Source organism: Protopterus annectens, chromosome 1.part0 (genome assembly GCF_019279795.1).
Source record: "Protopterus annectens isolate FY-2018-M chromosome 1.part0, PAN1.0, whole genome shotgun sequence".
Lineage (NCBI taxonomy): Eukaryota > Metazoa > Chordata > Ceratodontiformes > Protopteridae > Protopterus > Protopterus annectens.
The window spans coordinates 128913511-128938896 of record NC_056725.1 but is presented as its reverse complement, the minus strand read 5'-3'; the positions used below and the strand labels follow the sequence as shown (position 1 = coordinate 128938896).

At 35.0% G+C, this 25386-nt stretch overlaps 1 protein-coding gene across 2 annotated transcripts in view; it reads right to left on the bottom strand.

Moving 5' to 3' along the window:
- The window catches only part of LOC122816540 (vasoactive intestinal peptide), a 30506-nt gene extending 7198 nt beyond the window's left edge, over positions 1-23308 (bottom strand). Inside the window, exons 1-4 of one of the 2 annotated variants that reach the window (XM_044089431.1) lie at positions 22953-23288; positions 18927-19043; positions 16506-16646; positions 12928-13032 (exon numbers count right to left, since the gene is read on the bottom strand). In XM_044089431.1, coding sequence (XP_043945366.1) covers positions 12928-13032; positions 16506-16646; positions 18927-19033 — 353 coding nt within the window. In that variant the 5' untranslated portion in view covers positions 19034-19043; positions 22953-23288. Of the gene's footprint in view, positions 1-12927; positions 13033-16505; positions 16647-18926; positions 19044-22952 lie in introns of both variants that reach the window. The other variant, XM_044089519.1, reaches the window with a different exon arrangement.
- Between the last annotated feature and the right edge of the window lie 2078 nt (positions 23309-25386).

Genomic DNA, 25386 nt, shown 5'->3' with positions numbered 1-25386 from the left:
TAACTTATGGGCATGAGCAGCATGGTACACTGCACTGTATCCTCTGCACCCTGAGTATAACTCATGGGCATGAGCAGCATGGTACACTGAACTGTATCCTCTGCACCCTGAGTATAATGCATGCATTAGGCACTTTGTGAAATTACAGTGAAATGGAAGAGCACACAACACAGCCACATCCTAACCCCCACTTCAATGATTGCTCATTTAGAAAAACAATATTTTTTTAGTACATGTGAATTTACCTTATAAAGAAGCACTCGATTACTGCTTGCACTGTTAAACAGTGCTTCACTGCTACTATCTCTGCTATAAGCAGCAAAACCTAAAACAGAACTGCTATAGTTAGAAGCAGCATTCACTAAGAAAAATGTTCCAAGACTGCTGCATAGAAACTAATACTATAACACTCTAAATTCACCAACACATACACACACACACACACACACACACACACACACACACACACACACACACACATAGAGCGAATTCTTTACATCTGAGGGGGGGGTTGCCTTAGTTACCTTCTGCTTTCCTTCTTCCTTATGGTCAGTCTGTGCTGTAAATGTTAGGGGGGGCTGTATAAGGTATTCCAGTATGCAACATATAAAAATATTAGATGATCTTATTTTTTAGATGTTGACATAGGGAAGGCAGAGTTTATTAAAATCAGTCATATCTTCTTTATTTGGCATTTTATTGGGGATAATAAACATGTCTAGAAGAAATGTTTCCAGGTACAACATTATGCATATATGCTAGCAGAAAGAGTGACAGAAGGCAAATCAATGATTAGTCAATATTGCTGATAGATAATTTCATTGATGAATAAAGTTTAAAAAAAAGCTTAGAGACAGAGAGTAATATATATATATATATATATATATATATAGAGAGAGAGAGAGAGAGAGAGAGATGTACATATACAGACAGTCATAATTCTAAGGATGTGATTGTGACAGGCTAATTTAACACAATAAATTATCTTACTTTTTTAAGTGTAAATATCAGGATTATTAACTTATACATGACCTCCATGGTCCCCAAATAATGAGGCACTTTTACACATTCAGTTGTACTGGCTTAAGACAGAACACTGTACAGTAGTCTGCAGTTACTCCTGACTTTTCCAGAACTATAGAACAAATGACAAAGACATAGGACCTCAGGTATGTAAGGCACAACACTTATTTGACCAATTTTTTTCTTTGCTGTTAGAGTGAAGAACCTTGACAAATATACCCATCCCACTGGAATTTCTTGGCAGCACACATTTGAAATGGGAGAATTAGCCTCTGTTTAGAAGCTTGAGTGGCTGTGAGTGTTGTAAAAACACAGGTTAAGCCTTAGCATTAGTGTCACCTAGCAACCATCACACCCAACTAACTACTGCAGTCCTATAAACATTATGCAACCCTTGTTGTAAATGTTATCTTTTACACATAACTACAAATATTTTATGTCTTCCATAAATTATCTCCTCCATCATTTTTTTAGCATTTGCCTTTATGACCTTCTACTGCTCCTCTTCTTGTTAAAATAATTTCTGTTTTGCTTTAATCACTTGTAATGGGGGACTTTTAAGACATTACTGCTAATAGCTATGCATTTTCAATATATAATTGGATATACTGCATGGTATTACTGTTAAATGCCATGTTTATGTTTGTACAATCTTACAAACTACAATAATTTCATAACTGGCTTAGGCCCAGGTCTTGGCTGAAAATGGCTGCCTGATAATGCCAACCCACCTACTAGTTAACAAATGAAATACATATAATTAAACAAAATGTTTGTGTGTGTGTGTGTGTGTGTGTGTGTGTGTGTGTGTGTGTGTGTGTGTGTGTGTGTGTGTGTGTGTCCAGTATGTCTCCTTGACACAGCTGAGCTGACATCATACAAATATACAAAGTATCATAAACTGAAGCTTAGATGCACATATTCTTCTAATATAAGAACTCAATGCTGTTATTTATTGAACAATTGAAACAAACACTGAAACTGTTTTTGCACAGAGAAATTCCCCTCTACAACCTCTTGTTGGTGACTTCAGCCTCATATTCTCCTAACGTTATTACATTCATGCTGATATCACTGTATCTCAGAGACAGAATGATTAGTGGCAGTCAGTGTAATAAGTGACTTGCTCTTTCTCTGAGTGGTGCCAACCTCAGACCATACAAAGCCCTAAACATTAATATAAAAGTCAAGCTGCCTTGCTCCATTGTGCAACAAGCAATATAAAATGAGCAGCTCCCACCCTGAGAACCTCTGATTCTCATTCATATGTTCTGGGCAAATGACAGTAAGCTGTTCTCTGTGTTCCTGTGTGCCTGTGTGTATAGGAGGAAGGAGGCTATGGCTTAGTCTTCAATTCCATTTTAGTCTCATTTTAGTCAGGCAGTGGCATTCTTTATGGTTGCAAACAAAAGGCAAAAAAATATTTCTGGGTGGCAAGCCACAGCATATAAAAGCATAAAAATGTTTAGTGATTTAATGTTTGTGGCAATCAGACTCAAACCTCAGCTGAGATTATCTCTGAGTGTGTATCCAACATGGTTAGCATTTAAAGTACCATTGCAAAACAGAAAATACATAGGCTGTTGGAAATTCTGTCTTGGCAAATAATTTATTTCCTAACATAATCACCCTAAAATATTATATTTTCTTTTACTCTGTAACAGAATTGCAACTAATGAGGTACCTCAAAGACCAGTACTGTGACAGCTCCTACTTGGCATTTATTTTGCAGATATCCAAGCCAATATGCCACATGTGTGGTTGATCAAGTTTGCTCAGGTCAGTCATTATTATCAGCCTATCAATTAATACCAAACTAATCCAGCAATGGTTGGAATATATACATATTGGTTTGTTGAAAATAGTCTCAAGCTAAATGCTAAAAATGAATATAGCGGTGTTCCACAGAAAAACAGCTGCCCCCACCTCATATGTTACAATAGGTACTCTTCTTCAAAGATGTACGGTCAGAAGAGACCTGGTTACTTACATAGACACCACTCTCTAATTCTGTCATTATGTTTCTACCATAAAAAAGAAATCCTTTTCTCTGGCCCAGTTCATTTTCAAGGGAATATCTTCAATATCCAAAGAGGTCATTCTATATCTGTACTCCTGTCTTATCAGGCCCATCATCAAATACACTGCCCCTTTAGTGTCTACAAATCCAAACATATCACTCAACTGAACAGGCTCAATGTATTTTAACCTGAAAAATGAAAGGTCCTGACACAATAGCACAATTCCTCATACTCAGTAGGCTACTCATTCTGAAGTGACTTGTGTCTCATTTTTTGAGCCAAGAAAAACACAGTTCTGTTTTACACACTTCTTTGAAAAACAAGAGGCTCTGCAAACATCCTTGCTACTGACCATAATCTATGCAAACTAAAAAAAAGACAGTATGGAGGAATACATTTCAACTCAAAATATTCCCTGTTTGTGGAATAAGCTGGCACATGAAGTCAAGCAAAGCATAATAATTTATACTGTTAAGACTAGCCTTGATGACTGGATGGGTAGCTACACATTTATACCAGAATTATTATGTACATCCCTGCTCAGTTTGGGAGATGGGCACTATTCAATGCTTGAAAACAGTGGCAGGAATATTTAAGTGTGTTTGGCTAAATAAGTATATGGTTAGGAATTTTACTTTTTCTGGGATCACTTGCCTAGTGTTGTTCCTCGCTTCCTAGTTGAGAATCTGGAGTAATACTTTAACAAAGTAAAATGGCAAAGGCAGATGTTCAGGAAATGTAAATAACAGATACCGTTTTCTATTCAAAATGATGATAGTTGTTTGAAGACCTTGCTGTTCTGATATGACTAAATAATATATTGGAGATTAATGAGTGAGAAGATAGGAAGGGATGTTGTAATTGTGTTCTGCTTCTTATTGTGATCCCCCCTTCATGTTCTTCATTCCTACCTCAGACAGCAGTGAGTGATAAATTTGTTACATTCATAATGCTTTCAGAAGAGACCACTGGTACAGTGATATAGTAGGAAGATATAACTATGTGGGCCTAACATCATGTTTTCAACAACCTCACTGATGCTAGTGTCACATACTTAGAAATTTCAACACAACAAGCAGGTGACTGCATGAGTCATACTGCTCTGAAAATTGATGACTGCATATAGCAGAACTGATAATGCACATTTCCTCTGCCATGTTCAGTATCACTTACATTTCCACATCCCCCATTCTTTAGTCAGTTAACAGGATCCCAAAGTACAGGAATTTTCAGTCTGAACAATGCAGAATGTACCTGAGGAGTGTAGAAAATGAAGCATGACAATTTGTGCCTAACCATTCCTTAGGCAAATGTCTACCTTCTTCCATTGCTCTGGTAGTAGGAAAATGGTTCCCACTAGAAACACAGCAACTTCACATCATGTTGCACAAAATAATATTCCTTTAAAATGGCACTGGGAATGTCCAGTCATCTATGACCACATTTCCTAATAATGTCATAAAAAGCAACTTAGTTTAAAATTGAAGTATTGTTTTAAATAAAGAAATGTATTTAACCAGAAATTATCTAAGATTTGGGATGCATGGCTAGGCTTATAAAAACACTATTCATTGTTAGCTTAGTACACACCTATGAATCTATGAACAGATGAAATATCTCTGAATCTATCCAATCATGCTGAACTGCTGAAGGAACTTTGTTAGCTCCAATGCTGCTGAAAATGACATTAAGTGACTTTACTCTGCCTTATTTATACTTGCTGAAAAGTGCTTGTGCAGACGACATAATCCTGGTTTTCACCATCACCCCACACAACAACCTTTCTGCTTATACTAACAGTATAATTTGTATGATTCTGTACTCTCAGACAGTCTAGTCCTGAACTTAGCAGATGTCCATAGCAAAACCTGTCATGGTATTATAACTCCAATGGAAGCTTTAATAAAATTCATCTTTTTTTCTCACAGGTATAAACCTAGTTTTAATCATGTTACAGTGTACCAATTCCAGTCCTCAAATATTAATTTGTTGGTAATCTCACATAGGTACCCACATCATCAGCCCTTGGATTGAAGAAATGTAGTCCAAAATAAGTTTCATGCTTTCAGCACTAAGATTCTTCACCTGCCCAATTTACTGCATCACTCCATCCAAGTTCAGACTGCTTCAAAATGACATAATATTTGCGCAGTCTCCACACGTTACCAAACATGAAAATGCTGTCAGTATGTGTCTGTCTACCACTGTCATACCATTGTGTCATAATAATAATAATATTATTAATAATAATGATAATAAAATAGAATATTATACCACACAAGCTTGCAACCAATATAATTCATAATGTAAGTCTCTGACATCAGCACTCTGAAGTATTGATCAAGAAAAATTTATACATGCCACAGTTATGAATCTGCAGTTCTATACAGAAAATATATGTCTAGAATACAGGCAATTATTCAATATCATGATACAAATTCCGTGCTGATCTCATTGTTACTTTATAAAAATAGGGCATAATTTTGGAATTAAATAGTCATAAATATATATTTTAGTCACCATTTCATAATGTCAAAAGTATAACAACAAATCTGTGTTAGGTTAATCCCTTTATATTCATGCCCATTTCCTAAATGACTTCTTTTATAATACGTGTCATGGATTAGCCTTTCAGCGATGATGCCACACAGGCAATGACAAAGCATTTCATGTGCCAGCTTTTGCATCAGCAGGTGGGAGGAAGGCCAGGTGATCATATGGCAAGTCTTATGAGAGCCATAAGAGTCTATGAAGAACCATCAAAGCTACCAATTATCCCACCACAATTCATTCACATTGGTGAAGAATTTTTTTACATGGGTGCAAGCCCCACTGCATTCCCATGTGGATCTATTACCACCTGTAACATGATGTTCTATAACAATTTAATAACAGCTTTGAATGAAAAATTTCAGAATTTGACAGGGTCATACACAAAATAGTGCTGGGTATTGATGTACTCTTGATAAGATGGATAGCTGCATGGCTTTCAAATAGGACATAAGTTCATAGGATGTCACAAGGCTATTGACCCAAGGGTTTTTATAGGCTTAGCCTTTAAATCCCAATATTATACTAGATGAGAGATATTGTCTATACCCGAGGTTTTTCTAGCAAGGACTACCCATGTCCAGGAGAGAAGCTGAGGTAATCCCCTGCAGAAATGTATGGCTTCCCATCCAGTCATCCAGGTTGCACTTAAACAGGGTCATGGAGGTGCTCTGCTTGATATGGATTGGAAGCCTATTCCAGAGGAGTGCAACCTCTGAGAGATGTATCTGTCTTTCCATCAGGTCCTGTTTATGTTACAGGCTAGATTGAGGTCCCAGGAATGGGTGACTTTATTCCCATTTGAGTAACCTCTAGGGCCTAGGACAGAACCCCGTGGGACAAACAAGTATCATACAGCAAATGAACAGGTGAAATTCATGGTTACAGTCAGGGTGTCTTACTGGGTTCTGCCCTAGGCCCCGACTTGTTTAGATTTAGACCTATCTTTTCCATCTGAGGTGTTCTATAGTCTGTATGCAGATTACTTGAAATTGGGTAAACTAATTACATGTGTTACAGATTGGGTATGTCTGCAAAAGAACTTTACTAAACTGACTATTTGGGCACAGGAGAATAATATGCTGATAAATACATTGAAAACTAAGCATATGAGATTTGGGAGACATAACTAAAAGGTAAATATTTAATACAGCACACAGTGATTGAGACTGTAGATTCATTTAAGAAACTGGGTATATGGGTAGCTCTAGCTTTGATGTTTTCTAATCATAACAACCAATTGGTAATGATAGTTATAGAACAATAGGTTGTATAAAAATATTTATAAAGTCTAGAAAATCAGAAATGATGAAATCATTGTTTGCTAACTGCATTAGGCCCAAGCTTAACTATGGAATAATAATATGGCAACCTTATAAGAAAATAAGTATGAGTAAACCGGAATGAGTACAGTGGAAATACACCAGGGGCATCACTGGATGCGAAAATTTAAGTTATTATGAAAGACAAAAATATCTGAACTTCTACAGTGTCTTATATAGATATTTAAAAGGAAATCTTATTACGGTATATAGACATTTAAAGACAACTATCTCTAGGAATGTTTAGGATTATCAAAAAGTAGTATAGAATCATCAGACAACCTATACAGAAGACTCTATAGGAATGGGAAATGTATTGAATTGTTCTCTGAGAGAGCAGCTGATGCATGCAACAGACTAACAAATTACGTTAAAGCAAGCACTAATTTAGATATTTTTAACAACAACCTGGACACTTATAGGAACAACTATTTTGTTATATTGGCTGGCTAGAAGGGCATTAATGCCCATGCTTAAAATATTTTTATGCATGTATGTATGTATGTGGGGGGTGTCCCTCCACACTCCCGATATAAATATAAATATACATATACACACACACATATATATATATATATATATATATATATAGCTGTGTGCGTGTGTGTGTGTGTGTGTGTATATATATATATATATATATATATATATATATGTATGTATAGAGAGAGAGAGAGAAATATGTATATATAATTATCTTGAAGATCACAGAACAGTGGTGAAAAAAAAAACCTTTCTTAACCCTACTGTTCACTGGACTTGCACTAAACCCCCTTGCCAGCACTTGCCCACCAACACATCTGTACTCAAAGAACACAAAGGTATTTACACAAAATTTCCAGCACATATGCACTAAACACAATACACTACAGACAGGCATATACCATTAAAATAATCATAAAACACACACACACACACACACACACACACACACACACACACACACACACACACACACACACACATGCAAAGTTAAAACAGAGGTCATATTTTTAATTTACTTCAGTATAAGAAGTGACCTCATACACTGTGCACAGAAAATGCACAGACACAATGCCCCAAACAACATTGTCCACTTAAATCAAATTGTATTGATGAAATTCATTATTAAAAAAAAAATTCAAATTAAAGACTAAATATTGTCTGGCAATTAGCACAGAATACTGCTTGGCAGTTTATGCAAGGGATTAAGACTCTGAGCCGTTAACAAACTGCTTCCTACAGTGAATGCTACAGTGCTTGCTTCCTTCCAACTGCATTTGCCTGCTGTGTGAGTCTGACTGAGTTGTTTAACTATACTGTGCTCTTGAGTCAACTTGCGAAATGTATACTTGCATCAAGTAGACTTAACAGTTAACAAATATAGAAAATAAAATAAAATTTACTTTGAATACCCAATCATGAAATCTATGGCAAATTGAACTTAACTATAACTTTCTAAACTAATTAAGATGAGACTTGTTAAGATTATAAACTATTTTTTAAAAATTAACAAATCCAAACAACCATCATTAAAGACATAAAATATATGCAAAATAACTGACATTGAAATGTTATTATAAAGCACCTCAGAACTACAGAACTAGAGATGAAAAATATGCAGCATACATTCTACTCAATACAATTTACTGACACTACCTAACACTTTATTCAGTAACTAACTTGTACAATCATGATGGCTTACTAGCACCAATATAAACAATAATTCAAACCTAAGAAAAAGGGAAAAAGGCTTGGAAATGCCAAGGGATGATCTGCAAGCCTGTTATATTAAATATACTTTTGAATTTTAAGCATTCTTCAGTAGCATCTGTAGTTTTTATATAATGGCTTTAGAGTTGTTTCTCACCCCATCAATTCTTACAAATATGAAACACCCTTTGTGTTGATAATAATCGTTAGCTTGGGGGCACGACTGCACAAAATGGAAAGACATGAATGAAAGTACCTGCGTGGTGATGAAGGCTAACTTTTGTTTTATTATTAAAATTAGGACATTAAAAAGTAATTTAGTAATCCATTTTTCTTCATGGTAATATAGTAATTAATTTTGCTCTAGAATGCAGTCTTAGAACACAACACTATGAGACTAACTTTCAATGCTCATTACAAATTGGATTAAATGTTGAGAAATGACAAAACAAAAAAACATGCACCAAGAATTTTAGGTCTTAGACATTTCTTGAAAAAAAAATAAACTATTTGTAACTCATCTCTGTTCAGGTATTTAATTCCCTTGACTGTTTTCCCTTCTCAACAACCATAGTGAGACATATAGAAATGCAAGCCAAACAAAAACTGCATGGTACCTTATCAAAATCAACTTTCTGACTTGGATAAAGACGCCACAATGCTGAAAAAATATTTTTTAAGAAACATTTCAGAAAACAATATTTTTCTCAGGATATCTGTATCCTCAGTACACACCCTTACAAAAGGGCTTTGTATAGCACCTGTTACCTAATGAAATCATCTTTTGGGTCCTTACACCTTGAGGGTGCAAGAAAGTTCCTCTTTCAGAGTGTCTTCCCTTTCATTCTGAACTTTGCACTAAAACTTTCAGTAACAGTGTTATCCGGAGCACGTCTGCGTCTAAAACCAAACTTCCCATGGGTTACACTGCTGCCTTGGATGCATCTAAAATTAATTCTTTTGCAAGGCAATCCATGATCATTTTCTATCCTAGATACTTCAAGTAAGATGCTCTGTGAAATAGTCTGAAATGTCAGGTACGAGCAACACATATGAGATTTTATCTAAGAATCCCTTCCTGTATATTCTATGGATCAGATCACAGCACCGAAATATGCACAACCCTATCATGGATGCCATTCAAAGCCAGCACCTGCGGCATCTGAACTGAATGAAACATTGAATCCATGGCCAACATTTGTCACTCCAAAGAAACCAGCATCTGTGGGTAGGCAGAATAATCATGAATTTTCTTACTGTACATCCTAACAGCACAAAATGAGTACACAATAATTTACATTGCTTGCTGAAAGATTACTTTTCAGAAAGGATTCACCAGACAGCTAACTTTTATTTTACTTCTACTATACTAAATACATTTAGAAGTTTAATTTATAGAAATCTAACATATAAGGTATCAAGTTTTTTTTTCTTTTCCCTATAGCACAGACTCAAAATAATACTTTCACTTCAAAGTTAGACACACTGATTACATTTAAAGAAAAAAATCTGATATATTGGTTGCAATTAATGAATAATGAAAAACTGCATTCTGTTGATTATATCATAAGTAAATATGATTTAAGCAAAGATATGCGGTTGGTTATACAATCTTGCAGACACTATGTAGAAGGTAAAATTAAATGAATGCAACCAAGGGTGAGAGATCTTATCCCAAAATTAACTGAATTTTTAATATTATTAATATAACAAAACACACTGGGAGAGGGTCTCTTATCCAAATTATAGAGAGTGGTGAAAAAAGAAACAAAAAGTTGCAATGACAATTATTGGAACTATTTTACTCACATTAATAGCAGACATCAAGGCGAACAGGATAAAAAAATCTTTTTTAATATATTCCAGACAACCTCTTCTCTAAGATGGAAACTTTTTACTTGGAAATTCTTGCACAGATCTTTCTTCACACCTCATAAAATTTAATTAATGTTTAAAAAGAAGCAAGTTTGTTAGATGTGTAAACAGGTGTTTAAAGCACATTGGCAACACATGTTCTTTGATTGTGTTGTACTTACACCTTATTGGAATAACAATTGTTTTTTCTTTTTTTAATACCCCTATTCCTGTTTATGTTAAAAGAATAAAACACCTTCTTTTATGGTCCATTGTATCAATTGCGAGGAATGTTATAACCAGCAATTGGAAGAATGAAGCTACACCCTCTTTGAAATAATTCACAAATATTACAACCAAAGTATGTCATCTGGAAATTATCACCATTAAATCAAGATCTACTATAATCACCTCCTACTATAATACATGGACAAATTTCAAGGCACTGCTTGATAAACAAAAATAGCTATACTCATATTAATTGTAATGTATAGGAATTTTTTGAGAATCTTCTTTGTTAGTAACCACTCTTGTAAATAGTTATTTTGTTTGTTCTTGTTCATATTGTTATTTTTTATGCTCACAAAATTCTAAGCACAATTATTGTTATGATCAATTTGTTTAATTAAAATCTAATAAAAACTTTTTCAAAAAAAGAATGTATTCAACCATATCCTGTTCTAATAAAAGGATTCACAGTGTAAATGCTGAACTCAAAAACAAATGTAATTTAAAAGTTAAGAATATGTCTAAAAAAGCTATCCTGTAGTGAGCATTATAGTTATCAAGTTTATGAGTGAGATTCATAATGCTTTAGTGTAAAGCTAACCAGTGAATAGCTCAACCTGAACTCAAATGAGTTTTATTTTGATATTTAGAAAACATTCAAGTACAGAATCTGTCGTGTTTACAGGTACTATATTCAGTTGTATAACGTATGGTATTCTGGTATATACAAGAACTTTGTATCACAAGTGACAGCATTTTTTAGGGTACATAAATTCTGTGAAATGTTGGTATCATTTTCTTCTCACAGTCCATACGTAGCAGAGTACAATTTAAACTACTGAGCCTTATTTCATAATAAGCACCTAAGTGATGCAACATTTTGGAGAAGGTACAGTATATGTATAAACTTATAATTTTTCTAAATGTGAGCACATCTGAGTACAGTATTCTACAAACTATTCTTAACTATGAGGAAACAAGAAGATGCAGAATAAGCTATTATCTTAATGACTGGTATATAACAAGTGGTGTCACTGTTTTTTCAATCCCTTCACAAATGTGCTGTACCAGACTTATTTCTCTATTATATAAATTATTAACTTTAAAGAAAAATGGCATACAATATCATTCATTTCTGACTAAGCTTGAAATTCCATTCAGACATAATATGATCTTCTCTCTCCTTGTAGTTTGTAGTTTGATTAAGTATGTACTAGGATTTAGTTTCATACTAGCCATGAAATGACTAGCTGAAAAATATATACATTTTCATTTCAACTTGAAAATATAATGTCTCTTTTAGTTATACATGTTACAATATGTATATGCCAAACACTAAGATTAAATATTTACATTACACAGTACCATTGTTTGATAAAACACATTAAATGGCTGCATGTATACTATACAATATAACTAACTATATATATATATCTATATACAGCCTTGCTAATTTTATATGCCTGCATTAAGCATTTAGATTCTGTGCCACTAAATAAATCTGTAAATAACCGTAAAACAGAAAGTGATATCAATGAAATTGAAATAAAGTGCATTTGCTGAAAAGGGACTTAACTCTTTCCCTGAGATACTATGTCCCAGATAGGATTATAATTAAGAGAGGAGTGTAGAGTGCCTCAGTCTAGAGAAGAATGTGACCTTTCCCATGAAATATGTTAGTCTCTCTCTCTCTCTCTCTCTCTCTCTCTATGTTGTTTTTTTTGTAATTTTGCTCAGTTTCATTCAAATAAATGTCAATCCACATAACATTCTTCAGGAAAGCATGCCACACCTGCCATCCATTCAAGCTTATGCATACATCAGTGTCCATATGTCATAATCTTGCATGTCCTCAAATGACTCTGTAACCTCTTATGTAGTGTGACTTTGCTGCAATGTGACTGCTGTCAAATGACATGTGTAATATACAGCAAAACATGTATATATTTAGAATGACTATATAGATATGAGTGAGATATTTAGTGCAAGATGGACTTAAATGACCAAACATACATCAATCAACAGTGAGCTGTACTTCATACTCTACATAAATGGTTACTAGCAAAAGTGATAGAAATAAAAGCTCTGTATAACTGAATACTGCCCGCACAGCACTGGCTAATTTTATATACAGCTTATTAATTTGCACTACTGAAAACGACTATTAGTTAATACAGTTTAAAATCCATTTTAACGTCATTCAGTGACCATTCTGACTTTAGACTGCTAGTTTTATTTACCTCACTCGTTTTCCAATGAGAGATTCTAAGTATCGTCTTGCAGACAGCTGGCCCAGGAGTTTACTATATCCACTTGTAAAAAGTCCATCTGCATGTCTTGTAGCCCTGATTAAAATTAAAATGAATACAGTACAAACAGTGATAAATTATCAATGCTTCATGTTAAACCTGCATAATCAAAGTAGTTTTAATAAGCGACTACAATACAATAGAGTGGAATATTAAAATCTTCATTAGTATGGAAGTCAAATAATACTGCCGTCGTGGATATAGCTAAAAAACATCTGCCTGTGTCATAAATTGGTGTGCCAGTGCACAGTTGTATGTAACATTACAAAGTATAGCAGTACTGTGCTGTGTTTTTTTAGAAGTTAGGAAAGAAAACAGTTTAGGGGTTTGCTTTGTTCATTAACTAGATTAATTTATAGAAACTTATTCTTCTCAAAATAGAGAGCTTTTAGAAAAAACTGTAAAATATATGAGGAACAAAGCAGTGGAATAAATGTGAACTATTTGTGATAGAATTATTAAATTTGATTGTGTGGTCAATAGTTTCATAATTTATAATATCACAAAGTGAGACACAAAGTACTAAAACAATATTTAACATCATCAAGACCTGCTAGGAAGATAATTCTGTACTAGACTAGTAAAACATGCATAGACAATAAACATACATGCAAACACTATTATGTGACTTGAATAAGATAAAAATTATATTCTAGTAGTAAATTTTAGCCATTCCTCCTGTTTGAACTATAACTGTCACTAACAAATAAAAGTCTGATCTCTTGATCTAATAAACAGAGGAAGGCTATAACCACAACAACTCTGTACATCTAATGTAAATAGCAGAGAAAAATGTCAAAATAGTCAGGATAATGTAAATCCACTCCAAACTATTTTAACAACATTGCAGAGTTAATGCAACTTTGCATTGTAAAATATGCTTCATAGGCTGCATAGCTTGGGGATTTTAGAATGCCTTTTGGGGAATGCACTACATTATAAATACAATCAGGCAGTGATATAAATGATTCATATTCATTAAACATCACTACAATTTCAGTATATGAGTTTCTCACAAATAAGGCAGCTGGTATGAGAAGAAAATTTTGGATTGGAGCATGTGGCAGCATACTATTTTATAAAAATGCAGCTGTGTGAGGATACACAATATTTTGCTGCTAAACAAAGTGTTTCAGTGGATTTGTGATGCTATTATACTCACACACCTCCACATTCATATTTAGACATTAAAGGATAACTAGATCAACAGATGGCTGGACAGATGGAGAGGCAAATATAATTTTCATAATGGCACTGTTAGACTTATGAATTAATTACATATATACAGTGTTTATTCACTGGAAGATAGCTTAACGACACTGTTCATTTATGAGAGCCTATGTTTGCATGTGCATGTGTTGATGCAAAAATCATGGGGGTACAACATGACAGGTACTTTTCACGCACCGCAGCATTTATATCTTTGTATCTATATAAAGCTGATGATTATGATTGTACTGGCTATTATTCTGCTAAAATACATTTAAATTAGCAAATAGCGCTTTACAGCCAAGGCAAAATATTCATAAAACTACAAAGAAGCCATTTTTACAAAGTGGAAGGAAAGTATTTCATTTCCATGTTGTGATGAATGTGTAACCAGTTACTGGTGCATGAGCCAGCTCTATGGCACAAAGGGCTAAAGCTCCGAGAGGGACTGAAATGACACAAGAGTGACTAGTGGACAGCACTGAAGATACAGTCTTGTGAGAATTGGAATGGGTGGCTAATGCTGACCTGCTCATCCTGTAAGGAGGGAAAGCCACCCATCTCATAGCAATAGCAGTTCCTAGCAGTATGCAGAGTGATACTTTGAGACAAGATGTGTCACAGAACACTAGACATTGTAGTCATAAATGACATTTAGGTGGAAGAATACATGATGACCAGGTCCAGCATTCTGATCCTAACTTACAATAGAGTAAAGAACAGGGTAGACAAAAGTACAGTGTTAGGACTACCTGGATCACACCCTTCATAAAAGATCTTGCCCCTTGAATATGTTGGGAAGAATAAAGTGGTAAAGCTGGTCTTACCTCCTCAGTGTGAGCAGTGTGGACTGACTGGACAGAAAGAGGATGGAATCATTGGACAGCAGAAATGGAGGCAAAGAATACATAAGAAAGAAAACTGTGCTTACTTCTGACCTTTTTTTGAAATTATAACTAAATAAAGGTGTGTTTTAGGCTTGTTGAAGGCATGCCATGTTTTGGGTATGAAAAAAGGAGTTAAGATTAAAAAATGGTTGCATGGTGATATTTTAAAATCTCTCTCTCTCTTCTTCCTCTCTGTCACCCCATCAGCCTTGTTTTGTTTAAGCCTAACTGTAGAATGATTAGTTGCAGCAAACACTACCAAACTTTAATATATTGAAGATTTGATTGTTATACTAACAATGACAGTGAAAGTAATGGAGAAGGTATCATGTAATAATGTTCTCTGTTCTTTTCTTATGACTATCTTTCACTCCTTTTTCATTAAATACAATAGAGTTTATCTGATACAGTCTACACCAGAAATGAGGGGCAATTTTGGCCTGATCATGCATTATGTGGCTACTGGGAACTTAGATTAGGCCACTGGATTATTATATTTATAACTATTGATATGAACTAACAAGTTTGTATGACCTCCTCTGGACTTATAGCATATATACACAATGGCTGTTACTGAAAAGTGTTTGCCAGTGATGATAATGCAGGTAAATCACTATGTAGTATTCTTCTGCACAGGAATGGTCCAAGAGGCAGCATAAAGTATATAGTGCACATGGCATATCATGGCTGCCACAGTCATTGTGAGGCAGGCATCTTTTTCAATCACCAAGTACAACAGCAAACAATACGTTGATGGCTTATATTTAGACCAAATCTTAATGTAGCTAGATGCTAAATCACTAGATATACCTAATCAGACAATATTCTTTTAATACAACTGCTGTTATGTTTGGTACAGTTTTCCAGTTTTCATTCAAGTAATACTTTAAAGTAAAGTTGTTGTGTCCCTAGTTTTAGATGTCATTTATGTAAATAAGATAAATAAAGTGATTACTCATCCTACCTGATATGATAATATGTTAATCTCCAAAGCTGCCACATAATAGGAATTGCTTTTTTTTTTGCCCAGGACATATCAAACTTGAAGTTAGTTAATATAAAATGAAAGGGGTGGGGAGGGTCTTTCGCTTTATGGATTCTAGAAGGAATTTTCCCTGACATAAACAATTGTATTTAATTTTTTAATGCAGTATATCTTTTCATAAGAATAAATTTGTTGAGCAGTACTGCAAATCTCTAACCTTGGACAAAGATATTAATCTGTATTTAGCTCTTCTTACTCTTCACTCTTTGATTTCCCGAAGGTCATATCTGTGTTCCTCCAATGCACAAGTAACCAAAAACTGTGTAAATGTTCTGCTATAGTAAATTTTGCATGGATGTTACTTTTATACATTCCTGTTATCATCATGCTATTTTTAAACTTGACTTTGTTTAAACGGGTGTCCTTACCTTCCCATTGCTCTAGATAAATCAACATAGAAGTTTTCATTTTCAGGTAAAGAAGTCTGCAACATGCCATTGCTAGCCTTTAGTGATCCCTGTGTCTGATCATTGTCTGTTTCTCCATCAAAATTCACTGCATTTCCCAGCCTGTGAAATTAGATGGCAGTGACAGTTAATTCATGCAAACATTCATGCAAAAAGTGACTACACTACATAGGTGAAGTAATACTTGTCAGCAAGAAATGACGTCTGTAGAGGGCTAAAGTAACAGGTGTATGATGACCAAAAAAAGAAGCATGCAGACTTATGGAGGGAAATGTATATGTATAAAGACAGCCAGAAAGAATAATAAAGCACTAGGTACATCCTTAAATTATAAAATAAAATGGGAAAAGAAAAAGTGGAAAGGTGTTACTCTGAATGAGGTAGTATTAGGTAAGCATTTTCCACTCTGCCTACTAATGCAGTGTCTTACTTAATAGAATCTTGTCTTACATATCTGTAGGCTACATTTGTAGTTGCATTCATAATTTTATAGACACCTGAACCTAATAATCAAGCATTGTGTAAACTCACCTGAGGTAATCTGAATGTAATTCTGTGGTATATAAAACCCATAGTTGCATTAAATCAACTAGCTTATGCTTAGTTCCCTATTTTGGCTTTACTTCCCACAATTATTCCAATACAAAGCCTATGAATTTAGTGTGGAAATACACCAAACATCTTACTATGTTATCTAAAACCACCCTTTTATATGTGAAAAACATTAGTTCCCATTCTAAAGTGTTCACTTGCAAACACAGAGTGTAATGTGTTTGGGTACATAGGTGCTCTTGAGCACAGTGAACTGTTAGAAGGGATTTCCAAGGAGTGGTCATATAATATAAATGTATAATCAGCTGTTAACTGGCAAAAATGAAATGCCTAGTAAAACTAGAAACATACTAAAGTGAAATTGTTGCATGGATCTTTCACCTACGTACAAAAATAAACAAGCTTCTTGTAACATATAAATTTAATTATGCATTGCGATGTTACTATAAACTATCTATTTATATCTGATCCTCACAAAATCTAAGACCCATCCTAATTTGATAACCTCTGTCTAGGCTAGGTATGTGAATTGCAGACAAATCCATATGTATCTCATTTCATAGATGATGAAAATGACACTGCCAGAAATAATTGCAACGTTTATGTTAAGTTGTGTATATAGTACATTATAAAATTGATTAGGCAATTTCCATGGAGTACCTCTTACCACAATAAGGAAAACATTGCATTTGTTTTACTTCAAAAATGTTTAATCTTGTTTGCCATCTGATTTCTATCTATACAGTAAAGACAGCATTTATGAGGTCATCTCAAACTGCTTCTGTCACTTCTCTTAATGTGTGAAATTATAATGCTTTTGTTTATGATAGCAGACTCTTTATCTTATAGTAACATAATATCTTTTAATATAAAGGAACTTTTTGTTCTGTCAAGAGGAATATTAATTTCCATCATTGTGTCATGATTCACAATTCACCAAAAGAGACTAGGTGGAAACAGTTTTTCCCAGAACTCAAGCATATCAGGAATAACAGTTTTTGCCCATGTTGTTGCAACCTTGGACTTGATTATAGTAATGAGGGGTTGCAGAGTACCTCCGCATATACCTCTCAACTGTTCTGATTTTTACAGAATGTCCAGATTTTTGCATCATATTTGTGGTATATTCAATGTAAAAGTTGTGGTTTTCTGGCAAGTCACTAAATAATGGCGTATATTTGAGTTTCAGACTTCATATCCTTTAGAAAATGCATGCTAACACAAAGTTGTGCTGTTCTGGTCACTTTCTAAGGTTATAAGAGCAATATTTACAATGTGCCCAATTTTGAAGGCCTTTACCCCCATTATCTAGGATTTGGCAAGATGTCTTGCAATAAGAAGTTGAGAGGTTTGTCTCCCCTACCTGAACTTGGACTGTGTGATTTGCCTGTCACATAAAAATATTTTTTCTTCTATCTCAGTCATCTTCCATTTTGGATTCTACTACATGTTTAAACTGACCATAAATCATTATGCTGCTACTGTTTGTTGTTGGCAGTCCACCTCATAAGCACTAAAGGAGTGGCTGCACACATACTGAAAAATATTTAGATATATTCCATAAATAAATGTATCTACATCTAGTACATGAATTGAGAAAAGTGAGAGTTATTCTTTAAAGAAGTGTTTAAATTCTTCTTTAAAGAAGTGTTTTGTGTGTGTTTATGTGTGTGTGTGTGTGTGTGTGTGTGTGCACGCACGCGCCTGATATTTCTGTGGAAATGCTTTACCTTTTACATTAACACATAAAGGTGAGTTCTTTAAAGAAGTCACCTAGTTTCTGTCTATAACCCTAGATGTGATTCTGTTTAACAGTGGCACAGCACTTACCTCATAGCAGAGTACGTCCCAAGAGCTGGCAGTCCAAATGCTTGTGAATATATAATACTTAATAGAGTGAAGAATATGAGGAATGGTGATCCACTTTTACACTCCATCTCTTTAACTCTGAAATGTTGAAAATAAATATTCATTAAACAAACCAATGCTTCCCCTTTAAAACACATGACGTTTCCACAATGACATGTTTATTGCATCAATTCAATGTGTCATTAAACAGCTTTGCAAATTGCTATTTTAAAAATGAGACAATGTATGATTAATAATATTTGAAAAGAAATATCGCAATAAAGGTTTTAACCAGTGTCAATAAAAGGCCTCAGTGCCACCCGCTTAGGAATGTATTTTTTATGCAAGTGTGTCTCGAGCATAAATTTCAGTATTTATGAAAACTGCATATACACTGCACTATTGCATTCAGGTTATTTCATTAAAGAACACAACAGACATGATCATCTCATCTGCGTTTTATGCACATTTATCAAAAAGGATTACATTACTTAGGCAGTGTCACTATCAGTAAAGCTTTCTATCTCCATGACTTCTGCTTCTTTCGGCTTTTCCCGGTTACATATCGCTGACGTCTATTGTAGTTTGTGATTGGCTATTTAAAAAAATTACTTTGGAAATCAAATAAGATGTCCTGAATGTTATGTGGTATACCTGGGCAAAAAATATTAGATACCCTGTGTTGCTTATATTGTGTCAAAATGGTTAGAATATACAACTGTGTACCAATCATGGACAAATCTCAATGGAATCAGGGACAAATCCAAAATAATAAGTGACAATCAGCGACACTTTTAAAATATTAATACTATTAACATGAGACACTGACAGAATAAGAGAATATGAATTAATATACAATTTCTGAAGTGAAAGAAGTCTATAACTCTAAACATTGTCATTATTTATTATTTGCTATTCACTACCTTTTCTCCAAAGGTGACTATATCTAGGAGCGATTAAGATTGACAGAGCTGAATTTTGAGTCAAAATGGGGGACATCCCTGAAAATCAGGGACAGTTGTGAGGTATGTGTAATAATAGGGAAGTTACTCATCCCGTATTGGTGGTCCTGAAGTATTAATCTTCTTGGACTAGGTATACAGTTCCTGTGAGGCAGTAGCAATATCGCTTCCTGCATTCTGTAATTACACCCCCATTAATTAGTGCTCCCGTAACTTGTCACTTAAGTCATGTGTTGAACAGAGATTGTTTTTGTTAAACTCTGTAGTCAATTGCTTTAAATTTAGCCTTTTGATGTAAATATCCATCAACAATGTATTTCAAATAATTTTTAGTTTTGCTGCACTGTTTTATTAGCTTAATTTTGGAGCTTATCTCCCCGGGCCTCTACTGAAAATGGGCATGTATCCAATTGGACTAGCCCGGTCAACAAATGTAAAATTAAATAAAATAAAAAAATAAAATATTACAAATACTGCACCAATAAAATCATATCACATACTACGACACCTGTATTTCGATGTTTTAAGTGGCACCAAGTCTCATTACTTCTGTTTTAGGCGACAATCTTTAGGCATTGTACACATGATTTCTTTTTAATCCCCAGTCAACATGTGTAAGATTTCCGGATCTCTCAAGCATGATTTCATTTACAGTTTTCTGCAAAGTGCTGAACCTACACGCTGGAAAGAGCTCGTAATTTCTTTCAAGGAAGTGACCGTCTCTGTCAGCACCCCCCCACACACACACACGCACGCGCGCACACACACACACACACACACACACACACACACACATACAACCACGCGCAAACATACAAACAGGTATGTAGAGAAAGCGTTTAAAGAAAAGCGTTGAGGTCCTGCTTTTTCACTACTGCAGTTTCACGTACAAGAAAATAATTACATGTTCATGGTACTGTTCATTGGGAGATACCGAGGGGCATATTATCACTCTTCATTTGGGTATGTACCTTTAATTAACTCAAACGGCACTTCTGTCCATTGTTAAGACTAGCAGTGGCTGGCCATTCAGCTACTCGGCTCTTCTAAACAGCGCTTGCGGCAGAAATTAAAGGAAATATTGGCGCTGTCCATTCAGAACCCTGTAGAAAAATGCCGACCTCGTCCATGCAGAGTCGTGTAACCCAAGTGTTCAATGTTGTAAGAGCTGCAGGATTAGACAGCTGTGCGCCTGTTAGATACGGATTGCACCCCTTTGCTTTCTATCAATAGTTTCCTAGCGCACACACAGGTTCTGTTGTGTGAGAAGTATATAGTGGACTTAGATGATGAATACTGGAGAAACTCGTTTCCGAAATGAAAGTTATTATTGCATCTTAACTAAAACTCAAAATCGTAACAATGACAACAAACACTTTCTCAAGTAAGTGTGTGTGCGTGTGTGTGTGGCACGCGCCCCACATGCTTGTTACATTTTAACATATTACTAAGTAAGCACCGCTGCAAGATTAAATACTTCGTATCCAAGAGCTGCACCTGCTTTTTGTCTGATATTACATTAAGACAACTAGGGGTGGTAAACAAAACAACTCCCCACCATACCTCTCAACATCTTACTGCAAGAAATCTGGGCTAAGCTTGACATAATGGGGGGGGGGGGGGGCAAACGCCCACAAATAGGGTCACATTTTAAATATTGCTCTTATAAACTTAGAAAGTTGCTAGAATAGCAGAATTTCTGTTACCATGCATTTTCTACAGGATATGAAGTCGGAAACTCAAATGTATGTTGTTATTTAGTGACGTTAATGCCCAAATGCCAATTCATCGCAATGATTTGCCAGAAAACCACACATTTTATGAGGAGCAGACCAAAAATATGAAGCAAAAATCTGGACATTCTGCGAAAATCTGGACAGTTGAGAGGAATGCTCCCCACTCACTGCACTCTCGACTTTCCAAACACACCACGGCATTTACTCGCTCAGTGTGATAAGAACTTGTTATAACAAAAGCAAACCAGTTGGATGTCCCTTCCGAACAAACTCAAAACTGGAGCATATCTACGTTTTTCCTGTAGAAATTTCTGCATCACAAACCACACCTTAAAGAGTGTTTTTCACCCCAAAATATATAATCCTATCGCAATAAAAACGGTACACAATTAAGTTTCTGTTCTACCCACTGGCATAATTCTCAAGTTATTTCATTTTCAAGAAACAGAGATAAAGCTAAACAAGTGTGCGTGTGTGTGTGTGTGTGCCTGTGTGAGACAGACAGAGAGAGATGGAGAGACCGTGGGAAGGGGGATCAAAGTATCAAAGTCAGGGACAACTTTTAAATATCATTCCATTCTCTAAAATAATACACCATACAATGAATCAGCATGCATTTTCTGAACAATAAGAATTAAGAAATTATGATGTCTTGCATTAATGACTCTTTGAAATCCTCAGTGATTTACCAGAAAATCAACAATTTTAAAATATACGCCAAGCAATAGCAGGCAGAAATCAGAATCGCTGCAAAATCAGGGACAACGAGCATAATGCATTGAACTTCTGACTTTATTTTCACACTTTAAGTTAATGTATTCAGTGACATATAAGGAATTACCAAAGAAAATGGAACACACCGCAGTAGACTAGTGAACACCCGGAATCAGCCTAATTTTCAAAGAGACCAGCAGTTAGAGCAGTATTTTATCCTAAGAGTAAAGAAACAACAGGGATACTAAGTAAGAAAGGCAAAACGTCCTTTCCTGCGCTCTGAAGTATTTACAACTTTAGACTCAGAAGTATACTACAAGCCGCACTAAAAGGGGTTCCTCATATTTTCCTGAGTTTAGATTCCGTTTGTTGTCAGTATATTCTTTTTCCCAAATGTATGCTACCAGCAACATTGAGTATGCAATCCGGAGTGACAGCTGCTAAGCTCGGACGCTCTGTGCAGAATCACTGTTTAATACAGTTCTAGGTATTCTTGCGTTTTTTTCTAGCTGCAGTCACTACTACATTCCCCAAAGACTGTTTTCTATTGCATGTATAAAAACAGTGAATTTCTTCCAAAAATAATCAATACTTACAAGCCTGTGAGCTCAGAGGATTTCCCAGATGCTGACTAGTTGCGGAGGCAATGAGGAGCTGTCCTAAGTGCTGAATGTCCACTGCTCACAAGTTTGATCTTTAGCCGATGCAGTGTTTCCCTCTTGTACCACTGGCAATGTACCTATTATACAACTTCCCCACTGCAAGCTCGGATAAAAGTCACAATTTCTCCCTCATTTTATATAATGCAGCCTTTTTACGATCAACACGAAAAAGTCACATATGAGACGTCATTCGTTTCCCAAGGGGGCTGATGCTAGTCGTCATTACTTTTTAGACATTTGGCTTTGAGAACCGTATCAGAGAATATATGATTATCACTTTTCTGGTTTCTAGTTATTGATGTATGAATCACAATGAGTAAGCCAAGACACGACGAAACTTGTTTTGTCTGTTTCCTTTAAGTTACACAAAGCAGATCTCAACTATTGTAATATACCCTTCAGCAGGTTGTCTTGTAATACCCTGCATTCTAAATATGTAAGTTCAAACGGAGCGCTTTATGAAGAAGTAGGGAGCAACACTTAGTAAATATCTCTTTTTCTTGTTGACAGCTAGGAAATTTACTTGCCCCCTACTTTTTATTGTTTGTATGTTATTGTCTTTATTTTTATTTTCATTTGCCTTCTCACGCCATAAAGGGAAATAATACTAATTAAAAAAACATTGCTATACTGTAAAATAATATAGGTTATCTATCCTCATCAATTTACGAGCTGGGGGAGTGTATTAAGTAAGTTGGGTGATCGTGTAATCTTCTGGGAAGACTGTTTTGGGATATAGTATCACATGACTTTATTCTTATGAGAAAGTCTTTGAAATGGAAACTTACAGATATCGTGATACTCCGATAAAGAAATATACTCTTTATTCTACATAAATAAATAACACGGCATTCTTTTGGTACAACACTTAGTATGACATGACGCAACAGAAAGGTTGAATATACTTTGCCTGTAGCTATTTATGATAATAAAGCTAACCATTTTAGTTGGATCAGTATGAAGACTGTCTGCAAAATCTTGCTCTAGCAAGAAATATCTCTACTTAGGCATTTGAAAAGATGGTAACCATTATGCTGTTCCTGGACCTTGATAATTGATTATGTTGGTGCTTGTGAGCATAGACATAATTTTTACTTTTAAGGCCATATTATGAGACTTAAAGCCAGGATGATGTGCAGGTGTGATGCATAAACAAATTTAGGGAACAGACAATCGCAGTGGATGCATCATAGTTACTGTTACACCAGAGGTGTAACCAGGAATTTACAAAATGTACACAGTGGTGTCCCCACACCATTCCACTCTGTATCACCCCAAAGTCTTGTGAATCAGTCTTTCAGTGTTTGGGAACTCTTCTCACTATGTTTAGACATACTTGACTGTCTTTTGTCAACCATGTAGCAGTGCAACAAAACACATAGGAACAGTTTTGTTAAAAAAAAATACAGCAGTGTGAGAGATCTCTGTACCTCATAACACATGACTGTAATTTGTTCTACAGATTAAATATTGTGATAAAAATTCTGCATTCAGTCAGGGGGTATTATACAAAGGGGTTTCTCTGCCTGTCAGCTTTGAGTGAGATGTGCTGGTGGGCTTTGCCCCTAATATCTTTAACCCTCTCCCCAGGGAGCACAATACTGATCAGGAAGATTTTCATCTCCATTGAGTTTTAGGCTACATCAAATCTAAATATAGAAAAATTTAGGCTGATACAATATCTATTTATCCATCCAACTGTCTGTCTATCTATCTATCTATCTATCTATCTATCTATCTATCTATCTATCTGTCTATCTATCTATCTATCTATCTATCTATCTATCTATCTATCTATCTATCTATCTATCTATCTATCTATCTATCTATCTATCTATCTAATCTATTTATCTATCTGTAGATTCATAGATTTATAGGTGTGTACAAGATACAATATTTATCTATTTATCCATCCATCTGTCTATCTATCTATATATCTGTCTCTCTATCTATAGGTTTATCGATTTATAGGTGTGTACAAGCTAACAACCACTGGGGCCTTTTTAAGCCTAGCCATGCATCCCAAATTTATGGTACTCTTGAAAAGTGTAATCAGTGGTTTGGAAGAAGAAACATCTACAAGCAGAGGTCTGGGAGATGAACCATTTACATGCATATGTAAATAGACATACATATATTTATATATGTCTATATATAGACAGATATAGCTATAGATATAGATATAGATATATAGATCTGTCTGCCTATTATCTGTCTATTATCTAGCTATACAATATGCATATTTATGCATATGTAAATAGACATACATATATTTATATATGCCTATATATAGACAGATATAGCTATAGATATAGATATAGATATATAGATCTGTCTGCCTATTATCTGTCTATTATCTAGCTATACA